This window comes from Entelurus aequoreus, linkage group LG20 (genome assembly GCF_033978785.1).
Source record: "Entelurus aequoreus isolate RoL-2023_Sb linkage group LG20, RoL_Eaeq_v1.1, whole genome shotgun sequence".
In the NCBI taxonomy this organism is placed as follows: domain Eukaryota; kingdom Metazoa; phylum Chordata; class Actinopteri; order Syngnathiformes; family Syngnathidae; genus Entelurus; species Entelurus aequoreus.
The window spans coordinates 8576617-8599554 of NC_084750.1; the positions used below are offsets into that span (position 1 = coordinate 8576617).

Genomic DNA, 22938 nt, shown 5'->3' on the forward strand with positions numbered 1-22938 from the left:
GCCCCTCCTGCTGTGGCCCCGCCTCGTGTTTATTAATAAAGCCAAACAGAATGGCGGTTGCCGTGGTGACGCATATCTGCAGGCTGACTGGAGGAGCGAGTGCCAGTGAGAGAGTTCCTCCACCCCGTCAGTCCCCGACGTTCTGTCTTCCACGCTCCCTCCTTTCCAACACATTCTTCCCCTGCAGCAAGGCAAAGTAAGTACTGCTTTATTTTGAAAGTCAAACTTTTATGGGAAGTGATTGGAGCAAGAAAGGTGGAAGTTTTATGTTCAGCCAGCCAGCAGGTGATGCAATGTGCCCACACTTACTACTTCTGACCTGGAAACATACCACTTTTGACTTGAAATCTTTATAATCTGCATAAAACCCAAACATTTGAATCCTCACTTTATCTCAAGGTGCTATAATAATAGTTAGTTGTACCACGTGGTAATGATGGGTGCTTGTTGTTGTTGTTGGAATAATCCACTCCCAGCCTGCCATGTGTCATGCTACAAACCCCGTTTCCATATGAGTTGGGAAATGGTGTTAGATGTAAATATAAACGGAATACAATGATTTGCAAATCCTTTTCAAGCCATATTCAGTTGAATATGCTACAAAGACAACATATTTCATGTTCAAACTGATAAAAAAAATTTTTTGTTGCAAATAATCATTAACTTTATAATTTGATGGCAGCAACACGTGACAAAGAAGTTGGGAAAGGTGGCAATAAATACTGATAAAGTTGAGGAATGCTCATCAAACACTTATTTGGAACATCCCACAGGTGAACAGGCTAGTTGGGAACAGGTGGGTGCCATGATTGGGTATAAAAGTAGATTCCATGAAATGCTCAGTCATTCACAAACAAGGATGGGGCGAGGGTCACCACTTTGTCAACAAATGCCTGAGCAAATTGTTGAACAGTTTAAGAACAACCTTTCTCAAGCAGCTATTGCAAGGAATTGAGGGATTTCACCATCTACGCTCCGTAATATCATCAAAGGGTTCAGAGAATGTGGAGAAATCACTGCAGGTAAGCAGCTAAGCCCGTGACCTTCCATCCCTCAGGCTGTACTGCATCAACAAGTGTGTGTAAAGGATATCACCACATGGAACACTTCAGAAACCCACTGTCAGTAACTACAGTTGGTCGCTACATCTGTAAGTCCAAGTTAAAACTCTCCTATGCAAGGCAAAAAAACGTTTATCAACAACACCCAGAAACGCCGTCGGCTTCACTGGGCCTGAGCTCATCTAAGATGGACTGATACAAAGTGGAAAAGTGTTCTGTGGTCTGACGAGTCCACATTTCAAATTGTTTTTGGAAACTGTGGTTGTGGTGTCCTCCGGACCAAAGAGGAAAAGAACCATCCGGATTGTTCTAGGTGCAAAGTGTAAAAGGCAGCATGTGTGATGGTATGGGGGTGTATTAGTGGCCAAGACATGGGTAACTTACACATCTGTGAAGGCACCATTAATGCTGAAAGGTACATACAGCTTTTGGAGCAACATATGTTGCCATCCAAGCAACGTTACCATGGACGCCCCTGCTTATTTCAGCAAGACAATGCCAAGCCAGGTGTTACATCAATGTGGCTTCATAGTACAAGAGTGCGGGTACTAGACTGGCCTGCCTGTAGTCCAGACATTGAAAATGTGTGGCACCTGCAATAGCAGAAGGGAGACCCCCGGACTGTTGAACAACTTAAGCTGTACATCAAGCAAGAATGGGAAAGAATTCCACTTCAAAAATGTGTCTCCTCACTTCCCAAACCAAAACTGAGTGTTGTTCAAAGGAAAGGCCATGTAACACAGTGGTGAACATGCCCTTTCACAACTACTTTGGCACGTGTTGCAGCCATGACATTCTAAGTTCATTATTATTTGCAAAAAAAAAAATAAAGTTTATGAGTTTGAACATGAAATATGTTGTCTTTGTAGCATATTCAACTGAATATGGCTTGAAAAGGATTTGCAAATCATTGTATTCTGTTTATATTTACATCTAACACCATTTCCCAACTCATATGGAAACGGGGTTTGTACATCTTACTCAACTTTAGTGCCATCCCTTTTTGTGGATGATGACACAAACGTGTTAATTAACTGGCAGGTGTCAAACGCTCATACAGCACAAGCAAACGTCCTTTGCAGAGGACGTTGGTGCTAAGGAAGACCCACCTGTGTTCTTAAAAAGTTGATCGTTGCTACTTTTTGTGTCATGTCCAGCTCAAATAAAGCCTTTGAAGGTACTTGTCAGTCCAAAAGAAGTGCGGTGGTGACCTTCTGTGTCTTCACCAGCAGACACACTGAGAGGACAGCCATGGAGGACGACCACTTGGCGCCTCTCTTCATCCACGAAGAAGAAGACAACGGGGACCCGGAGGGACCTGACGTGGATCCCAGAGAGCAGAGCGACCGCCCGCCTTTTACTTTGGCAGAGTGCTCACCTGCGCTGCTCGGGCCGTACTTACACCAGATGGATGACCTCCTTCAGAGCTGCGAGGACATGACGGACATTTCTTTCTGTTCCCACCTCTCCGGGGAGTTGGAAGCCAGCCATTGGGAAAGCTCCCCGTATTTTTCCACCAGCTGCACAGAAACCCAAGTGGACAAGACAGAACCTTCTCAGGGAGGAGCCGATGTTTCTCACCAGGCGGACTTGCCTCTTACTTTGGCGGGGAACCGGCTGAGCGACACCATGATGGAGTACGAGGGGCGCCTGTTGGGGATGTTGGCCGTGTTGGAGAGCTGCATGGAAGACTGGGAGGCAAGTCCAGAGGACGTCCACGTGAAGACAAGTCCAGAGGACGTCCACGTGGAGACAAGTCCAGAGGACGTCCACGTGGAGACAAGTCCAGAGGACGTCCACGTGGAGACAAGTACAGAGGACGTCCACGTGGAGGAGGTGGAGACAAGTCCAGAGTATGTCCACGTGGAGACAAGTCCAGAGGACGTCCATGTGGAGACAAGTCCAGAGGACGTCCACGTGGAGACAAGTCCAGAGTACGTCCACGTGGAGACAAGTCCAGAGTACGTCCACGTGGAGAACTGTGGGAGGGAAGCAGCACCCGGAGGGAACCCAAGCTATGATGCTTCCTCATTGGCCACAACTTGTGAGGAAAAGCAGGTGAATGATGCATGGCCACTGAAGATGGACCTTTGTGGGTCTGAAGTGGAGGGCTTTGAGGCTCTCAGGTGTCAAATGGAGGAGTGCATCCAGGAGGTGCAGCGCTTGGAGAGCAGGAGAAGAGAATTACTCTCAGAGGTGCTGCAGCTGAGACGGCAGAAAGGCCCGGAAGAAGAAGAAGAGAAGCGAGAAGCCATGGAGGATGACGTCTTCCACCAAGTGATGAGCTTGCTGACCAGGCTGCAAAGCGAGGAGGCGGCCCGCAGAGAGGAGAGGAAGCGGGAGATCCGGCGCTTGAGGGCGACAAGAGCGGAGGAGGAGCGGCGGGTGTGGCAGGTGGACCTGGAGACGCAGGAGATGCGCCAGCTGCTGCGGAAGCTGAAGTGGAAGCTGTTTGCTCGGGCCAAGGAGAGTGCACACGCCCAGCTGGCGCTCAGCAAGCAACGCCATGAGGTGGCGCTCCTCAGGAGACAGGAGGTAGGACATCTGCAGGCTCTGATACAAGCAAAGATGGTTAATATCTCAATGCCTTCCAATAAGAACACCATTTCTTCTATTTTGGGTAAAGGTAAACATGCTAGGCTACTTGGAGCTAGCAGCTACACAACAGCCAAGCACACAAGCTGGACGTACACTTTTGCAGCGTAAACCGGAACATGTGTCAACGTAAACAAGTGTCAAATAGTTGCAGTTGCATATTATTTACACATACGAAGTCTCCGAGTCAGAAGCGTGTTAGAAAGTATCCAGCAACAAACGTGTCCGCATCATTTTGACGGACTACAACATGAGCTTACCTTCACAGGTTAGTGTTTTTCCTACTGACCATTTGTCTCTGTTTGACTCCTCCTACAAACCCCGTTTCCATATGAGTTGGGAAATGGTGTTAGATGTAAATATAAACGGAATACAATGATTTGCAAATCATTTTCAAGCCATATTCAGTTGAATATGCTACAAAGACAACATATTTCATGTTCAAACTCATAAACTTTAGGTTTTTTTTGCAAATAATCATTAACTTAGAATGTCATGGCTGCAACACGTGCCAAAGTAGTTGTGAAAGGGCATGTTCACCACTGTGTTACATGGCCTTTCCTTTGAACAACACTCAGTTTTGGTTTGGGAAGTGAGGAGACACATTTTTGAAGTGGAATTCTTTCCCATTCTTGCTTGATGTACAGCTTAAGTTGTTCAACAGTCCGAGGGTCTCCCTTCTGCTATTTTAGGTGCCACACATTTTCAATATCTGGACTACAGGCAGGCCAGTCTAGTACCCGCACTCTTTTACTATGAAGCCACGTTGATGTAACACGTGCCTTGGCATTGTCTTGCTGAAATAAGCAGGGGCGTCCATGGTAACGTTGCTTGGATGGCAACATATGTTGCTCCAAAAGCTGTATGTACCTTTCAGCATTAATGGTGCCTTCACAGATGTGTAAGTTACCCATGTCTTGGCCACTAATACACCCCCATACCATCACACATGCTGACTTTTACACTTTGCGCCTAGAACAATCCGGATGGTTCTTTTCCTCTTTGGTCCGGAGGACACGACGTCCACAGTTTCCAAAAACAATTTGAAATGTGGACTCGTCAGACCACAGAACACTTTTCCACTTTGTATCAGTCCATCTTAGATGAGCTCAGGCCCAGCCAAGCCGACGGCGTTTCTGGGTGTTGTTGATAAATGTTTTTTTGCCTTGCATAGGAGAGTTTTAACTTGCACTTACAGATGTAGCGACCAACTGTAGTTACTGACAGTGGGTTTCTGAAGTGTTCCATGTGGTGATATCCTTTACACACACTTGTTGATGCAGTACAGCCTGAGGGATGGAAGGTCACGGGCTTAGCTGCTTACCTGCAGTGATTTCTCCACATTCTCTCAACCCTTTGATGATATTACGGAGCGTAGATGGTGAAATCCCTCAATTCCTTGCAATAGCTGCTTGAGAAAGGTTGTTCTTAAACTGTTCAAAAATTTGCTCAGGCATTTGTTGACAAAGTGGTGACCCTCGCCCCATCCTTGTTTGTGAATGACTGAGCATTTCATGGAATCTACTTTTATAGCCAATCATGGCACCCACCTGTTCCCAATTAGCCTGTTCACCTGTGGGATGTTCCAAATAAGTGTTTGATGAGCATTCCTCAACTTTATCAGTATTTATTGCCACCTTTCCCAACTTCTTTGTCACGTGTTGCTGCCATCAAATTCTAAAGTTAATGATTATTTGGGAAAAAAAAAAAAAGTTTATGAGTTTGAACATGAAATATGTTGTCTTTGTAGCATATTCAACTGAATATGGCTTGAAAAGGATTTGCAAATCATTGTATTCCGTTTATATTTACATCTAACACCATTTCCCAACTCATATGGAAACAGGGTTTGTACTTGATCAAACCTTCTCTAACATTCCACACTGCAAAATAAAAGTATGTTTGTTTCATGCTGATATGGTATCGGATCAATATCCGTATTGGCTAATACGCCAGGGTTCAATATCGGTATGGAATTGGAAGTGGAAAAGTTGTATTGGGCCACCCCTATTTGTCAGTCCTCTTCCCAGACGTAACTCTCGCCCATTGCTTAACTCCAGGAGACCCTGCAGACCGTGGTCCTCCAGATGACGGACGAGAGTGTGCAGCTCAAGTTGGCTCACCAGCGACACCTGCTGGACCTCCTGGCTGAGCTGCACCTGCAGGGCGCCAAGCACACCTCTGCTGTTACGCAGGAGGAGATGTGCAGGAGACACTCCCATGGGGACATCCAGCAGTACCTGCAGGCCAGCCTGGCAGCCCTCCACAACAGGTAGTCACATGACTCGAAGTGGTCACATGACTAAGTGGCGCCCCCTGTGGGCTGTGTTCAGGTAGTCACATGACTGTAAGTGGCGCCTCCTGTGGGCTGTGTTCAGGTAGTCACATGACTGTAAGTGGCGCCCCCTGTGGGCTGTGTTCAGGTAGTCACATGACTGTAAGTGGCGCCCCCTGTGGGCTGTGTTCAGGTAGTCACATGACTGTAAGTGGCGCCTCCTGTGGGCTGTGTTCAGGTAGTCACATGACTGTAAGTGGCGCCTCCTGTTGGCTGTGTTCAGGTAGTCACATGACTGTAAGTGGCGCCCCCTGTGGGCTGTGTTCAGGTAGTCACATGACTGTAAGTGGCGCCTCCTGTGGGCTGTGTTCAGGTAGTCACATGACTGTAAGTGGCGCCCCCTGTGGACTGTGTTCAGGTAGTCACATGACTAAGTGGCGCCCTCCTGTGGGCTGTGTTCAGGTAGTCACATGACTGTAAGTGGCGCCTCCTGTTGGCTGTGTTCAGGTAGTCACATGACTGTAAGTGGCGCCCCCTGTGGGCTGTGTTCAGGTAGTCACATGACTGTAAGTGGCGCCTCCTGTGGGCTGTGTTCAGGTAGTCACATGACTGTAAGTGGCGCCCCCTGTGGGCTGTGTTCAGGTAGTCACATGACTAAGTGGCGCCCCCTGTGGGCTGTGTTCAGGTAGTCACATGACTGTAAGTGGCGCCCCCTGTGGGCTGTGTTCAGGTAGTCACATGACTGTAAGTGGCGCCCTCCTGTGGGCTGTGTTCAGGTAGTCACATGACTGTAAGTGGCGCCCCCTGTGGGCTGTGTTCAGGTAGTCACATGACTGTAAGTGGCGCCCTCCTGTGGGCTGTGTTCAGGTAGTCACATGACTAAGTGGCCCGCCCTGTGGGCTGTGTTCAGGTAGTCACATGACTGTAAGTGGCGCCCCCTGTGGGCTGTGTTCAGGTAGTCACATGACTGTAAGTGGCGCCTCCTGTGGGCTGTGTTCAGGTAGTCACATGACTGTAAGTGGCGCCCCCTGTGGGCTGTGTTCAGGTAGTCACATGACTGTAAGTGGCGCCCTCCTGTGGGCTGTGTTCAGGTAGTCACATGACTGTAAGTGGCGCCTCCTGTGGGCTGTGTTCAGGTAGTCACATGACTGTAAGTGGCGCCCTCCTGTGGGCTGTGTTCAGGTAGTCACATGACTGTAAGTGGCGCCTCCTGTGGGCTGTGTTCAGGTAGTCACATGACTGTAAGTGGCGCCCTCCTGTGGGCTGTGTTCAGGTAGTCACATGACTGTAAGTGGCGCCCTCCTGTGGGCTGTGTTCAGGTAGTCACATGACTGTAAGTGGCGCCTCCTGTGGGCTGTGTTCAGGTAGTCACATGACTGTAAGTGGCGCCCTCCTGTGGGCTGTGTTCAGGTAGTCACATGACTGTAAGTGGCGCCCTCCTGTGGGCTGTGTTCAGGTAGTCACATGACTGTAAGTGGCGCCCTCCTGTGGGCTGTGTTCAGGTAGTCACATGACTGTAAGTGGCGCCTCCTGTGGGCTGTGTTCAGGTAGTCACATGACTGTAAGTGGCGCCCTCCTGTGGGCTGTGTTCAGGTAGTCACATGACTAAGTGGCCCGTCCTGTGGGCTGTGTTCAGGTAGTCACATGACTGTAAGTGGCGCCCCCTGTGGGCTGTGTTCAGGTAGTCACATGACTGTAAGTGGCGCCTCCTGTGGGCTGTGTTCAGGTAGTCACATGACTGTAAGTGGCGCCTCCTGTGGGCTGTGTTCCGGTAGTCACATGACTGTAAGTGGCGCCCCCTGTGGGCTGTGTTCAGGTAGTCACATGACTGTAAGTGGCGCCCTCCTGTGGGCTGTGTTCAGGTAGTCACATGACTAAGTGGCGCCCTCCTGTGGGCTGTGTTCAGGTAGTCACATGACTGTAAGTGGCGCCTCCTGTTGGCTGTGTTCAGGTAGTCACATGACTGTAAGTGGCGCCCCCTGTGGGCTGTGTTCAGGTAGTCACATGACTGTAAGTGGCGCCTCCTGTGGGCTGTGTTCAGGTAGTCACATGACTGTAAGTGGCGCCCCCTGTGGGCTGTGTTCAGGTAGTCACATGACTAAGTGGCGCCCCCTGTGGGCTGTGTTCAGGTAGTCACATGACTGTAAGTGGCGCCCCCTGTGGGCTGTGTTCAGGTAGTCACATGACTGTAAGTGGCGCCCTCCTGTGGGCTGTGTTCAGGTAGTCACATGACTGTAAGTGGCGCCCCCTGTGGGCTGTGTTCAGGTAGTCACATGACTGTAAGTGGCGCCCTCCTGTGGGCTGTGTTCAGGTAGTCACATGACTAAGTGGCCCGCCCTGTGGGCTGTGTTCAGGTAGTCACATGACTGTAAGTGGCGCCCCCTGTGGGCTGTGTTCAGGTAGTCACATGACTGTAAGTGGCGCCTCCTGTGGGCTGTGTTCAGGTAGTCACATGACTGTAAGTGGCGCCCCCTGTGGGCTGTGTTCAGGTAGTCACATGACTGTAAGTGGCGCCCTCCTGTGGGCTGTGTTCAGGTAGTCACATGACTGTAAGTGGCGCCTCCTGTGGGCTGTGTTCAGGTAGTCACATGACTGTAAGTGGCGCCCTCCTGTGGGCTGTGTTCAGGTAGTCACATGACTGTAAGTGGCGCCTCCTGTGGGCTGTGTTCAGGTAGTCACATGACTGTAAGTGGCGCCCTCCTGTGGGCTGTGTTCAGGTAGTCACATGACTGTAAGTGGCGCCCTCCTGTGGGCTGTGTTCAGGTAGTCACATGACTGTAAGTGGCGCCTCCTGTGGGCTGTGTTCAGGTAGTCACATGACTGTAAGTGGCGCCCTCCTGTGGGCTGTGTTCAGGTAGTCACATGACTGTAAGTGGCGCCCTCCTGTGGGCTGTGTTCAGGTAGTCACATGACTGTAAGTGGCGCCCTCCTGTGGGCTGTGTTCAGGTAGTCACATGACTGTAAGTGGCGCCTCCTGTGGGCTGTGTTCAGGTAGTCACATGACTGTAAGTGGCGCCCTCCTGTGGGCTGTGTTCAGGTAGTCACATGACTAAGTGGCCCGTCCTGTGGGCTGTGTTCAGGTAGTCACATGACTGTAAGTGGCGCCCCCTGTGGGCTGTGTTCAGGTAGTCACATGACTGTAAGTGGCGCCTCCTGTGGGCTGTGTTCAGGTAGTCACATGACTGTAAGTGGCGCCTCCTGTGGGCTGTGTTCCGGTAGTCACATGACTGTAAGTGGCGCCCCCTGTGGGCTGTGTTCAGGTAGTCACATGACTGTAAGTGGCGCCCTCCTGTGGGCTGTGTTCAGACCGCGTTACAAATATGGCAGACAAAAAAATGTGTGGGAAATGAAGTCAAGTGAAGACATTTCCTTCCTTCCTTTTCAACACCGTCTTGCTGAAATTGTGCTGGCGTGTGCCAAACGTCGCAGGTACGAGCCCATGTTGCTGGCCTTGCTGAAGAGGAAGGAGACAACAACACGGTCTTGTGCAAAGTCCAAAGAGCAGACGCAGGAGCTCAGGGCCCAGTTAAGACCCCTTGAGGAAGAGACCCAAAAGCTGCTGCTCCAGAGAGCTTGCATGGAGGAGAAAGTCAAACTCACGCAGGTGCAGAGGAAAGAGGATGCTCAGCACTATCAGGTGAATATGTATGCTACACCATCACACTATCACACACTATCAGGTGAATATGTATGCTACACCATCACACTATCACACACTATCAGGTGAATATGTATGCTACACCATCACACTATCACACACTATCAGGTGAATATGTATGCTACACCATCACACTATCACACACTATCACACACTATGAGGTGAATATGTATGCAACACCAATGGGGATTATGGCTATTGAATCTACTGCATGGTATGTGCACTTTGATCAAAACTGCTGCACTTTATATACTTTTGCCCTTAAAATGAAGCTGCTAAAATACTAAACTTGACCGCCCACTCACATACCCTCTATGCATTGTACTTCTATTTTAATTTGTTTATCTCTATATCATTTGAATATCTTGTGTCATTTTATTGTGGCAGTCAGACTACAGATGGAAATGATGGTGCAGCCATCTTCTTCCTGTAGCTGCACATTGTCCTTCAAATGAACAAATACCAACAAACAAACGCAGCAGGCAAATTGTCCCGAGAACTTTTTTTTTTAATTCATCCTTTTTATTTGTAGGAGAATATCCGAGGTCTGGAGGAGAGCAGCAGAGTCTTCAAGACTGAGTTGATGGTGCAGAAGAGAAAGAACAAAGAAGCAGAAGATATAAGAGATAGTCTTTCCAAACAGATCCTCTTGTACAGGTGAGATGTGTTCATCAGAACCAGCTGATGTTGGACTAACATCTTCTTCTCACAGGTCTGCTGCTGGAGACAAGCACACCTTTCAACTCACAGAGGAAATATGAAAACGTGTCTTTCAATAGAGGTTATCCAATGCACTTTAGATACTTGCACTGTTGTTGTATTGTATGTTCCACGCCTTGAAGAGAGCACTCATTGTTATTATTGTCTGCCTACAAAACACAACCAATGTTATTTTTAATGAAATGATGAGTCAATGCTTTCGCAGACAACTGGTTCTCTCTTTTATTCTTTGTTTTCAATACAACAATTAACACTTGAGATTTGACACAACATTACTGTCCTTTCACAAGGCGTGTAAGTGTGAGTCACAACAACACATGCACGCCTTGTCGCCATTGGGGGGAGGCTCCATATAGTAGCCAGTAAGACGCCCTCTGATTGGACGGATGCCAGTAAGACCATAGACATGTTACAAGTATACGCAGCATTGGCTGCTGTGACGCGAGAAATTAGGCCGCCATCTTGAAGTGGTGATGAGGAGCCGGCGAGCAGCCTAAACTGACAGTTGACAGGTAGAAAACAAAGATGCTAAACTGACAGTTGACAGGTAGAAAACAAAGATGCTAAACTGACAGTTGACAGGTAGAAAACAATGATGCTAAACTGACGGTTGACAGGTAGAAAACAAAGATGCTAAACTGACAGTTGACAGGTAGAAAACAAAGATGCTAAACTGACAGTTGACAGGTAGAAAACAAAGATGCTAAACTAACAGTTGACAGGTAGAAAACAAAGATGCTAAACAGACAGTCGACAGGTAGAAAACAAAGATGCTAAACTGACAGTTGACAGGTAGAAAACAAAGATGCTAAACTGACAGTCGACAGGTAGAAAACAAAGATGCTAAACTGACAGTTGACAGGTAGAAAACAAAGATGCTAAACTGACAGTTGACAGGTAGAAAACAAAGATGCTAAACTGACAGTCGACAGGTAGAAAACAAAGATGCTAAACTGACAGTTGACAGGTAGAAAACAAAGATGCTAAACTGACAGTCGACAGGTAGAAAACAAAGATGCTAAACTGACAGTTGACAGGTAGAAAACAAAGATGCTAAACTGACAGTTGACATGTAGAAAACAAAGATGCTAAACTGACAGTTGACAGGTACAAAACAAAGATGCTAAACTGACAGTTGACATGCAGAAAACAAAGATGCTAAACTAACAGTTGACAGGTAGAAAACAAAGATGCTAAACAGACAGTCGACAGGTAGAAAACAAAGATGCTAAACTGACAGTTGACAGGTAGAAAACAAAGATGGTGTTCAGCGTTTTCCTGCTCAAATGAGCGGACTGTTGAAAATAGGAATCGGGGGATTACTTTTCACAAGTAAGATTTAACATTAACATACTATTGGTTGTATTTTGTGAAAAGAATATTAGCACAGAGTTGAGAAGGAGCTAAGATCTTCAATAGTACTGAAATCAAAAACAAAATTCACCAGCCGCCACTGATTATGATGCATTCTCATTTTAGGCAAAGTATAAGACAATACTTTCTTAACAGTATAATTGTAACCAGGAATAAGTCTTCAAGTAACAATATTCAAATACTAACATTGTTGGGTAAGACAGAATTTGGTTTTATTCTGAATCCAGTGAAACAGATTGGTGGTTTATCTGATATAAAGACTTTCAGGTGTTTATATATGTTTATGTTGAAGTATTTGGCAGATGCTTTTATCCAAAGCGACATACCTAAAAAATACATATAAAACAATCAGTGTAAACATGATCATTTAAGGGAAGAATGTAATACAAAATATCAATACAAAGTGTCAAGACAGAATAAACTCTCTGCTGCTGCAGCAACAGAGATACAGTCTATAAGATATATAGATATCTAATGTATTCATACATTGTTAATGTAGCATGTATATATAACCTCATCATATTGTTTCTTCAATTTAAAAATAGCTGACCCTTTTCTGGGATTATATTCCCAGTTTTGATCTGGGACGTCTGGTCACTTATAGCATAAAGGAATATTCTATTACTGTTAAGCAAACTATGAATAATAAAACATGTGTCCTTTATCATAGCTACACGTATGACAAAAAAGCGGGTGAAAATGAGTGGTATTCAGTGAGGTAAGATTAATTAAATGCGCTGACAGTTCATTGCTCCTGCCAAATGAATTGCACTGAGTGGAGCGGATCACCACTCCAAGATGGCGGCCCCGCGTCTCGTCAGCGTTGTCACGCCAATTTTCTTCCCATCACAAAAACCTTCCTAACTCCCATTTACTTCCGGGGTCATTTCCGCTTACGTCAGTTCCTCTTACTTACGTCATTTCCTCTCACGTCATTGCCAGCGATCGATAAATCCAAATCTCCTGAAAATGGTGGTGTCACTGGATGATATTCGTCTTTATCTGTCCCAGGGGACTTATGTCAAACACCAGCAGGCTTCGCAACATTTCAAGCGGAGTGCTGCGAACTTCTGTCTTCGTGGTAACGTGCAAAAAATATTAATTAATATATAATACTGTTAAATGTCTGTACTACTTTAAATCAACATTATTGTTGAAACCATTTCACTAATATTAATTAATATATAATACTGTTAAATGTCTGTACTTTAAATCAACATTATTGTTGAAACATTTCAGTAATATTAATTAATATATAATGTTAAATGTCTGTACTTTAAATCAACATTATTGTTGATAATTCAGACGTTTTGTTAACGCCGTATTATAAAAAAGAGTCAAACGAAGTGCTATCGATCGCTGTCAATGACGTAAGAGGAACTGACGTAAGCGGAAATGACCCCAGAAGTAAATGGGGGTTAGGAAGGTTTTTGTGATGGGAAGAAAATTGGCGTGACAGCGGTGTCACGCCAATTTACTTCCCATTACAAAAACCTTCCTAGCCCCCATTTACTTCCGGGGTCATTTCCTCTTACGTCATTTCCTTTTACCTACGTCATTTCCTCCTACTGCCCGTCGCTGTTTTGTTTTTTTTTAATAATATTTAACAAAACGTCTGTATTAATTGGACAAGTATTAATCGGACAAATTAACTTGAGGATATTCCTGACTGCACATTTGACTCGTGGACATATGCGGAAATGAATAACAGTGTACAATAAGTTAATTCATTATCAATCAACATTATCAAACTTTATTAAAACTAAATGTATTCGTTAAATTCAGTTTTTTTTAGTTCTCTGTGTAAGTGAACTAAATTAAAATGACATTTATGTGCACATATGTACCTCAGTGAAGTCAGATGACCCGTGGTCAGACAAACGACAATATTTAGAATAAGAACATAAAAATAAAGAAAAATCTTGGGTATTTCTTCAAGACTTTAAAATGAGGCAAAAAACTGCAATGTAAAATGATTTTTTATTGTTTACAAATGTTTTGTTCCAAACATTGCGCGAGCTGCACCTAAAGTAAGTAAGAGGAAATGACGTAAAAGGAAATGACCCCGGAAGTAAATGGGGGCTAGGAAGGTTTTTGTAATGGGAAGAACATTGGCGTGACACCGCCTACCCTTAGAACATGTCTATGTGAGTCACGACAACACATGCACGCCTTGTCGCTATTGGTGGGAGGCTCGATAGTAGCCAGTAAGACGCCCTCTGATTGGACGAATGCCAGTAAGACGCCCTCTGATTGGACGGATGCCAGTAAGACGCCATCTGATTGGACAGATGCCAGTAAGACGCCCTCTGATTGGACGGATGCTTTTGGCTGCGTTTTCATTTGCTCGGCGCGAACAACGCGGGCACTCCAGTCCAGGATCGCTGCTGTCGTGCAACAAAAATGTCTTCAGCGGATTTTTCCAGAGTCCTCGACACACTTCGCTGTCTTTATGGCCACACACACACATTGGAGGAGTTTGCGGACACAATTGTGTTCCAAGAGGGACAGAGAGCAGCTCTCGTCCAGCAGACAGACGCCAACCACTTCAAAACTTTCGTACGGAACGTTTTTGTTTGCTACGACAAGGAGCTGCAGCAAGTGCCAAGCAAACACCAGGTGAGACATTCATTCATTCATTAAAACAAGTCATCCTAAACAAGTAAATATGTCTCCATGATGCTAGGGTGTTAGCTTGCTAGTAAGTTTAGCAGAGGCACTTCCGGTTGGTGAGACGGTCCAAATGATCGTACAAGAAGGTTAAAAAGGAGTATTTAGAAAAGCAGGACCATCTGCCAGGGTACAATATGATCTTAGACCGTGTACAATAGCTTGTAATGCAGCTTTAACATTTAATACACTGGGAAACCCTAGACAACAGCGCCCCCACCTGGCGGGCAACAGTCACGACATCGAGTCAAGTCAACTTGATTTATATAGCACGTTTACGACTACTTTTAAATTGAACCAAAGTGCTTTACAAGTTAAAAAAAGCATAGAACAAAAAAGAATAAAAAAAGAACGTAAATAATGAATGAGCTGAACAAGATAGTGCAAAAACAATACAGTGAAAGGGGTCGAATACAAAGTAAAAATTTGCTAAATAATAAAAGTGCGACAAATTGAAAAATAAAACTAAAGTGAATGGGCTGGGGGGGGGGGGGACTAGAAATGGTGGCCTAGTGGGCGGACTCAGCTCAGGTCAAGGGCCAAATAGAAGAGGTAGGTCTTAAGAAGGGTTTTGAAGACCCCCAGGCTTTGGGCTGACCTAATGTGGAGGGGAAGGCTGTTCCAGAGCTTAGTCGTGGCAACGGAAAAGGCTATGTCCCCTCTGGTCTTTAGCCTGGATCTGTCCCCTCTGGTCTTTAGCCTGGATCTGTCCCCTCTGGTCTTTAGCCTGGATCTGTCCCCTCTGGTCTTTAGCCTGGATCTGTCCCCTCTGGTCTTTAGCCTGGATCTGTCCCCTCTGGTCTTTAGCCTGGATCTGGGGACCCCTAGTGATGGGTTGATGAGGCATCATGAAGCGTTTCGACACATTGCAAAACTGTAATGATACTGTGTCACTAAATACTGACATCTGCTGGACATTAAAAATCCCTACAGGCAACCTATGGACCGACTCAACTGACACTGATTTTATGACCTAGTATATACAATAATATAAACCAAGTCATTGTATTTCATTTAGGATTATTTCATATCTTCATTTAAATAAAAATATATTTTTATCTTTTTTAGATACAGTCAATAAATAATGTGAACATGTATCATAACATGGAAATCTAAGAGAATGTGTTGTGAATGAGGATGCTTGTGGACTGGGAATGTTTTTGGGGTTTTTTTACACATTTTTATTAAAAAAAAACAGTTTTTCCAATGTATTACATTTTAGACGATTTCTCTTCTTAGTTATTATTGCTCTGGCTGACAGCATTGAGGAGGTGGATTTGTTATCGTACGACAATTCTGTCGTACAAATGCGACATTTAACCTGCAGAAAATGTGAATAGTAAACTAAGAATCATTTTGAAGAGATTTTGAATTCTAATAGATCAAGTGGAAACTTTGAGAGAACAGGATGAAACGACAAGGAAATGAACACAAATACCTTTTTTTCCGATATATGATCAAAACATTCCCACACGGCGGGAATCTTTCTTTTTGCCTGAGGCTGCTCCATGATCACCGACAGTGGAGTTTTACAAGCCTTCTTGGTAGGTTCAAAGACAGCTTTTGTCTTCTTGCCAGGAACTCGTTTCAACACAAAGTTTTTGTGATGACTTAGATCAAATGATTCTAACAGTTGTCATGATGCTTTCTGCAGATTTGCACCTTCACTGAGCTGCTGGCCTTCACTCTCAACAGCTTGAAAAGAAAGAAGAAGCGAAACATCTTGGCGCGCGGCTACAACCTGCAGCGTGTGGCTCAGGAGGAGCGTGACGCCGACCACCTGAAACTCCAGGGGGATGTGACCCAGAGCGCCGCCTACTTCCTGGCCAGCGACCTGTGGAAGAAAGTGTGTGCGCGCCTGGGCACTGACCTCACACGCTACCTGCTGGAGAGCTGCTCCGTCTTCATCGCCGTCCCGCCTTCCTGCGCCCTCCAGGTCTGTGGCGCTCCTGTTTACGACCGGGTCTCCGTGACCGCCGTCCCCTCTGGGTTCTCCCTCCGGGCTGGGTGCAGAACACAGCGGAACACCGCCGCCGTGAGAAGGACATGTGACAGCAGGAGCGAGAAGAAGCGCAGAAGGGACGCCAGGGTGCGCAGCAGGAAAAGGAGGAGAGAGGAGGAAGAGATGTCCGCCTCTAGAAAGAGGAGACGTGTCGGAGAGCGTGACGCTTCAGAAGTTTCCATGAAGCCTGCAGGAGGAAGCTGGAAAGCAGCAGCTGAAACAAGCACAACTCCTTTGGAAGCAGGTCCTAGTTGGAGATCTGGGACTTTCCCCCCCTTGCCTCCCTCTCAGGTCTTTGTACGCACCATGGCGCTGATGTATGGCGGCAGGGGCATGCCTGCCTTCCTTCTCAACAAGAAGAAGGGAGGGAGAAGACTACAGGGTGAGGATTTAGTCAGAGTCGTGTTCTTTGAAGGACTGGCCTACCTCAGTGGCGTCCAGAGAAAACCAAAGAAGCTTCCATGGCGCTTTTTCAACATGGTCCCGCTTTTTAGCCAAATGTTGCGTGAACACAGGAGGTGTCCTTACGGCAGGATCCTGCAGAGGGTGTGCCCGCTAGTTCCGCCCCAACACTGTGCTCCTCACAGGGTCTACCTGTTCGTCAGGGAGTGTTTGTCCAACGTGGTCCCGCCAGCGCTCTGGGGCTCCGGGGAAAACCGCAGCCTTTTTTTGGCGCGCGTCAGGAGCTTCTTGCGCAGCAGCAAGTTTGACAAGGTGTCGCTTGCCGAGCTGACGTGGAAAATGAAGGTGAACGACTGTGACTGGTTGAAGCTCAGCAAGACAGGTGAGCTATATCACCTGCTATATTTTCATTTCTAAATAACGGAAGCAGCTCATGCCATGATTACCTTGAAAAAATAGACTCCATATATTGATTATTTTAATAATACAGTAATCTATCAATCAGTTTGTTGGAGTAATCTGATGAAACACACTTTAGCAGGTGTGTCATTCTCCAATTAATGATATTAATACTTTGGCTGCGCCCAGAAGGTGAATATAAATGTATCACAGCCTTGCTACACAATTTGCATAGGAAACTATTTAATGACCAGCAGACTGATGGATAACTTGCTGGTTGCAGGATGAGATGATATTCAAGCGAGCAGCATATGCAGCGCTAGTTACATGCAGTGCATTTTCCTGGCAACATTGAAAGAACAATACATGCATTTAGTCAGAAAATGCTTCATTATTTCCCGTCTTTTTTTGAAGGTCACATCAAATAACGTGACGCATCATGTTGGGCCTTGAGTTTGACACCTGTGCTTGATAGCCTCAATGCGTATTTTAGGAAAATAGTTAAAAAACAACAACAATGTTTTTGTTCACCATAACCTTCACTTTTCATCAACATTGAAATTGCACTTGTAAGAAGTCTTCAAGCACACACTGCTCTCATGTGCACTCAATTGCAGCGGCCGTGCAGAAACTACGTCTGCATATTTAAAGTTCCGGGCACACCATGTGGTTTGGATTTTATACATTTGTATTAGTAACACTCATTCAATGATTAGTCCTTTTTTTATGCTCAGGAGACATTTTTAAGATGACTGACAATGTGTTGCTCAATGTTACAAAAATGAGGAGCTGCCTGCTCTTCTTTAATAAATAAAAAAAACAAATCTGCCGATACTGATAAAAGAAGGCCAATATCGATAAATCTCAAAAATCAGCGCCGATATTCAATCGATACCTAATTTAAAGGGGAACTGCACTTTTTTGGGAATTTTACAAGCGTCTTTTCGTGTCGTCCTCGCAATGGCTAAGTGTACCAACTTGTCAGAATACCTACTCAGACGTCTCATGTCCTGGTGAGAGGCGTGGTTTATGATCTACAATAAACCTGCAGGGAGCAGGGAAGCGAGGAAACAGCAGATGATGTAGTTATTGGGACACACAGAAGTGATCACGACGCCACTATAAATAGTTTGTCTGCGTCAGAGCTTATAATAACAATATCACTAATACGTGGTTAATATTCAAGTCACCAAATTAAATGGAGTATCGTTGGCGCTTTTTGAAAGGTTATTTATTGGATTTTATGGGCGAAATAGAGGAACCCCAAGGTAGGTTAGAATGCATTTAAAAATCCATCCGTCCTAATGTCTTTCATAATGATTGTGAACGATAGGCAAAATTAAAAAAGTGCAGTTTCCCTTTAAATAGCCCCTGATCTGGAGGACCCCATTGAAATATGGATTTAAACAAAGCTTTTTGGAAGTCTCGTGCACGTTGTCAGGTGAAACCAGAATTGAAGTACAAATATTATTCTATCATCACACTCTTTAGTCTATGTTCAAGTGACATGTATACACTTGTTAGCAAAAAGCCAACACAGGTGTCCTAACAGAAGCCTGTTCGAATTGAAAGTAGTTGCAAAAAGTCAGGTTGGGATTAGGGCTGCAACAACTAATCGATTAAAATCGATTATAAAAATAGTTGCCGATTAATTTAGTCATCGATTCATTGGATCTATGCTATGCGCATGCGCAGAGGCTTTTAAAAATTTTTTTTTTTTTTTTTTTTTTTTTTTAAATAAACCTTTATTTATAAACTGCAACATGTACAAACAGCTGAGAAACAATAATCAAAATAAGTATGGTGCCAGTATGCTGTTTTTTTTTCAATAAAATACTGGAAAGGATAGAAATGTAGTTTGTCTCTTTTATCCGATTATTAATCGATTAATCGAAGTAATAATCGACAGATTAATGGATTATCAAATTAATCGTTAGTTGCAGCCCTAGTTGGGATGCTAGTAAGCGTTAGCAGGCACAACTGGAAAAACCATTTCTTATTTTAAAGTCTTACGATTATTGTTTATGTAGTGTAAATGTGTTTTAGTTTTATGTTGAATAGAAGGGAATAAGCGGTAGAAAATGGATGGATGGATGTTACACATTTAGTTTTAGATGCCACTGTCAAGTCGTAAAAACCAGCATGGCACATTATTTTGAACATGGAAGACCAAACTTTGTCCATAAAGCGCCGCATACTGAAATGTCTGAATCCATTTTGTAAAAAAAAAAAAAAAGAAGAAGGTTAAAACATACTTTATATACATTTAATGACACAACTTTGTATGCACTCTTTGTTCCAGGTGACAAAGTGTGTTATTAGTTTTTGGAACATTTCAGATTGTGCTCCTTACATTTTTCCTGTTTTTTTTTTCCTGTTTTCATTTCCACAATATGCTGCGGGCCAACAGAACTGCTGGCAAATGGCCCCCGAGCCACACTTTAGACACCCCTGATTAAGCAACTCATTGGAAACTTGGGCCGTTCACAGGCAGGGTCCCACCCAGTGAGCTGGCCTATCGCACTCAAGTCCTGGGTCAGCTGCTGGCTTGGCTTCTGGACGGATACGTGGTCCAGCTGGTGCGGGCGTGTTTCTACGTCACAGAGAGTGTGGGCCAAAAGAACGCCCTGAAGTTCTACAGGCAGGATGTCTGGGCCAAACTGCAGAACCTGGCCTTCAGGTGCGCACCTTAAACACACACAGGGAGCATTGTGGATGTCCCGCTCATAATGAGGGATTGCAGACGTCATGTTTCTAAGGGCCAGATGGTGGAGTTAACTCCCGCTCAGGTGGCATCGCTGCCTAAAAGCACCGTGGTCTCCCACCTGCGCTTCATCCCAAAGGCGGATAGCATGAGGCCCATCACTCGACTTCTGAGAGCAGACGCCAAGACCAGGGTATCAGCTTTCCTAATGTCCCATGCAGGTTGTTCAAATGTATTTATATTTTCTTCTAGTTCTTCCAAGGGAACGTGCGTGATTTGAGGGAAATCCTGCGGGTTTGCGTGCGTTCCAATCCATCCCTGCTGGGATCCACAGTTTGGGGGTTGACTGACATCCATAAGGTGTTGTCTTCTCTTGCTGCAGCCCAGAAGGAGAAGCCACGCCCCCTCTTCTTTACTAAGGTTAGTATAGTCTTTGCTTATTTATTCATCTAGGAGTTGTGCTCACATTTTACGGGGTGGTCAATATTAGTGTATTATAAGTAGTGGTGTCCGGATACATCTTTTTCACTCCCTATACTACACCGATACTGATATTATTTTTGTACGATACCAGCACGAATCATAGCACATACTTTTATTCATTATGTTATTGAATTGTTTTATTTAGGTTACAATAGCCCCTCTTGGCAGCTGACGTATATGCACAGCAAGTAAGATCATTAGAAACGTCTTTTTAAATCGATTAATCGATTCTTGAAAATTTTCAGTCGATTAAGAATCAGAATAAAAAAGAATTGCAATTCTAACTAACACTAACCTAACGTCTCTTTAAGTTGAAGTGGAGTGGCAAATGTTTTTTGGCGACAAGTAGTGGTAACAATAATTCATGAAATAAGCTAACGACGCAGTAAGTTGAATGATGTGGACACGTTTGTTACTGGATACTTTCTAATAGGCTTCTGCATTGGATACTTTGTATGTGTAAGTAACATGCAACTATCCTTATTTAATACTTGTTTCTATTGTTGTTTTACACTGCACTATTGTTCAATGATTATTACGTATATCTAGCTTATGTGCTATTGTGTGCTTAGCTGTTGTGTAGCTGCTGGCTCCGCTGTTTACCTTTTGTAAAGGACTTGACTAAAATAGAATACATTGTGTGCTTATTGGAGGACATTTAGATGTTAACTGTAAACACGCTGCAGGACTGGTTGTATCGGAGCTTTGACATGCAAGCCGATATCATCCAATACTTGAATTTTATGCTAATATCAGACCGATACCAATATCGGATGGAGACACCCCTCATCAGAATGTTGGCCATGCTTTGAACCTCAGCTTTAGACTGTTTTGTGTGCCTGTAACTTTAATGCTTATTAGCTGTGTTGGTCTACGTCTCTCTCTGACAGTGCATTGTGCAGCTTTTCATCTAACAAAAGAGTTGGTAAACATACAATAGTCTCTCTCAGACAGTGCATTGTGCAGCTTTTCATCTAACAAAAGAGTTGGTAAACATACAATAGTCTCTCTCAGACAGTGCATTGTGCAGCTTTTCATCTAACAAAAGAGTTGGTAAACATACAATAGTCTCTCTGACAGTGCATTGTGCAGCTTTTCATCTAACAAAAGAGTTGGTAAACATACAATAGTCTCTCTCAGACAGTGCATTGTGCAGCTTTTCATCTAACAAAAGAGTTGGTAAACATACAATAGTCTCTCTGACAGTGCATTGTGCAGCTTTTCATCTAACAAAAGAGTTGGTAAACATACAATAGTCTCTCTGACAGTGCATTGTGCCGCTTTTCATCTAACAAAAGAGTTGGTAAACATACAATAGTCTCTCAGACAGTGCATTGTGCAGCTTTTCATCTAACAAAAGAGTTGGTAAACATACAATAGTCTCTCTCAGACAGTGCATTGTGCAGCTTTTCATCTAACAAAAGAGTTGGTAAACATACAATAGTCTCTCTGACAGTGCATTGTGCAGCTTTTCATCTAACAAAAGAGTTGGTAAACATACAATAGTCTCTCTCAGACAGTGCATTGTGCAGCTTTTCATCTAACAAAAGAGTTGGTAAACATACAATAGTCTCTCTCAGACAGTGCATTGTGCAGCTTTTCATCTAACAAAAGAGTTGGTAAACATACAATAGTCTCTCTGACAGTGCATTGTGCAGCTTTTCATCTAACAAAAGAGTTGGTAAACATACAATAGTCTCTCTCAGACAGTGCATTGTGCAGCTTTTCATCTAACAAAAGAGTTGGTAAACATACAATAGTCTCTCTGACAGTGCATTGTGCAGCTTTTCATCTAACAAAAGAGTTGGTAAACATACAATAGTCTCTCTGACAGTGCATTGTGCCGCTTTTCATCTAACAAAAGAGTTGGTAAACATACAATAGTCTCTCAGACAGTGCATTGTGCAGCTTTTCATCTAACAAAAGAGTTGGTAAACATACAATAGTCTCTCTCAGACAGTGCATTGTGCAGCTTTTCATCTAACAAAAGAGTTGGTAAACATACAATAGTCTCTCTGACAGTGCATTGTGCAGCTTTTCATCTAACAAAAGAGTTGGTAAACATACAATAGTCTCTCTGACAGTGCATTGTGCAGCTTTTCATCTAACAAAAGAGTTGGTAAACATACAATAGTCTCTCTGACAGTGCATTGTGCAGATTTTCATCCAACAAAAGAGTTGGTAAACATACAATAGTCTCTCAGACAGTGCATTGTGCTGCTTTTCATCTAACAAAAGAGTTGGTAAACATACAATAGTCTCTCAGACAGTGCATTGTGCCGCTTTTCATCTTACAAAAGAGTTGGTAAACATACAATAGTCTCTCAGACAGTGCATTGTGCAGCTTTTCATCTTACAAAAGAGTTGGTAAACATACAATAACGTCACATGAAGGAATGAGACAGTAGGACTATCCAAACGTTAGCTGCCTTGCTAACAGTACACTCATGTTTTAACAGCTACAGTTTGCTAGAAGAAATACAAAACAGCTCCTGTGTTTGTAGCTGACGGTTAGTAGGCAGAGCTCCAGACTTTATTTTATGGTGTACAGCGAAGCCTGGCAGGCTCAACTTTCTACGGGTGAGACAGAGGTGG

The 22938-nt window shown here is 44.5% G+C and overlaps 2 protein-coding genes across 7 annotated transcripts in view; both read left to right on the forward strand.

Annotated features, from left to right (window-relative positions):
- The window catches only part of LOC133635562 (syncoilin-like), a 10550-nt gene extending 55 nt beyond the window's left edge, over positions 1 to 10495 (forward strand). Inside the window, exons 1-6 of one of the 3 annotated variants that reach the window (XM_062028771.1) lie at positions 1 to 196; positions 2219 to 3596; positions 5717 to 5928; positions 9361 to 9568; positions 10122 to 10246; positions 10302 to 10495. The exon at positions 1 to 196 is cut by the window's left edge and continues 55 nt beyond it. In XM_062028771.1, coding sequence (XP_061884755.1) covers positions 51 to 196; positions 2219 to 3596; positions 5717 to 5928; positions 9361 to 9568; positions 10122 to 10246; positions 10302 to 10350 — 2118 coding nt within the window. In that variant the 5' untranslated portion in view covers positions 1 to 50 and the 3' untranslated portion in view covers positions 10351 to 10495. The remainder of the gene's footprint in view (positions 197 to 2218; positions 3597 to 5716; positions 5929 to 9360; positions 9569 to 10121; positions 10247 to 10301) is intronic. The other 2 variants (XM_062028772.1, XM_062028773.1) reach the window with 2 other exon arrangements.
- Positions 10496 to 14008: 3513 nt separating this feature from the next.
- The window catches only part of tert (telomerase reverse transcriptase), a 38795-nt gene continuing 29865 nt past the window's right edge, over positions 14009 to 22938 (forward strand). For 2 of the 4 annotated variants that reach the window (XR_009822137.1, XM_062029337.1), the window contains exons 1-5: positions 14009 to 14302; positions 16008 to 17139; positions 19647 to 19836; positions 19900 to 20053; positions 20113 to 20280. Coding sequence is in view for 3 of the 4 variants with exons in the window: in XM_062029337.1 (XP_061885321.1) it covers positions 14087 to 14302; positions 16008 to 17139; positions 19647 to 19836; positions 19900 to 20053; positions 20113 to 20280 (1860 nt within the window). In the remaining variant the exon portion in view is untranslated. The remainder of the gene's footprint in view (positions 14303 to 16007; positions 17140 to 19646; positions 19837 to 19899; positions 20054 to 20112; positions 20281 to 22938) is intronic. The other 2 variants (XM_062029336.1, XM_062029338.1) reach the window with 1 other exon arrangement.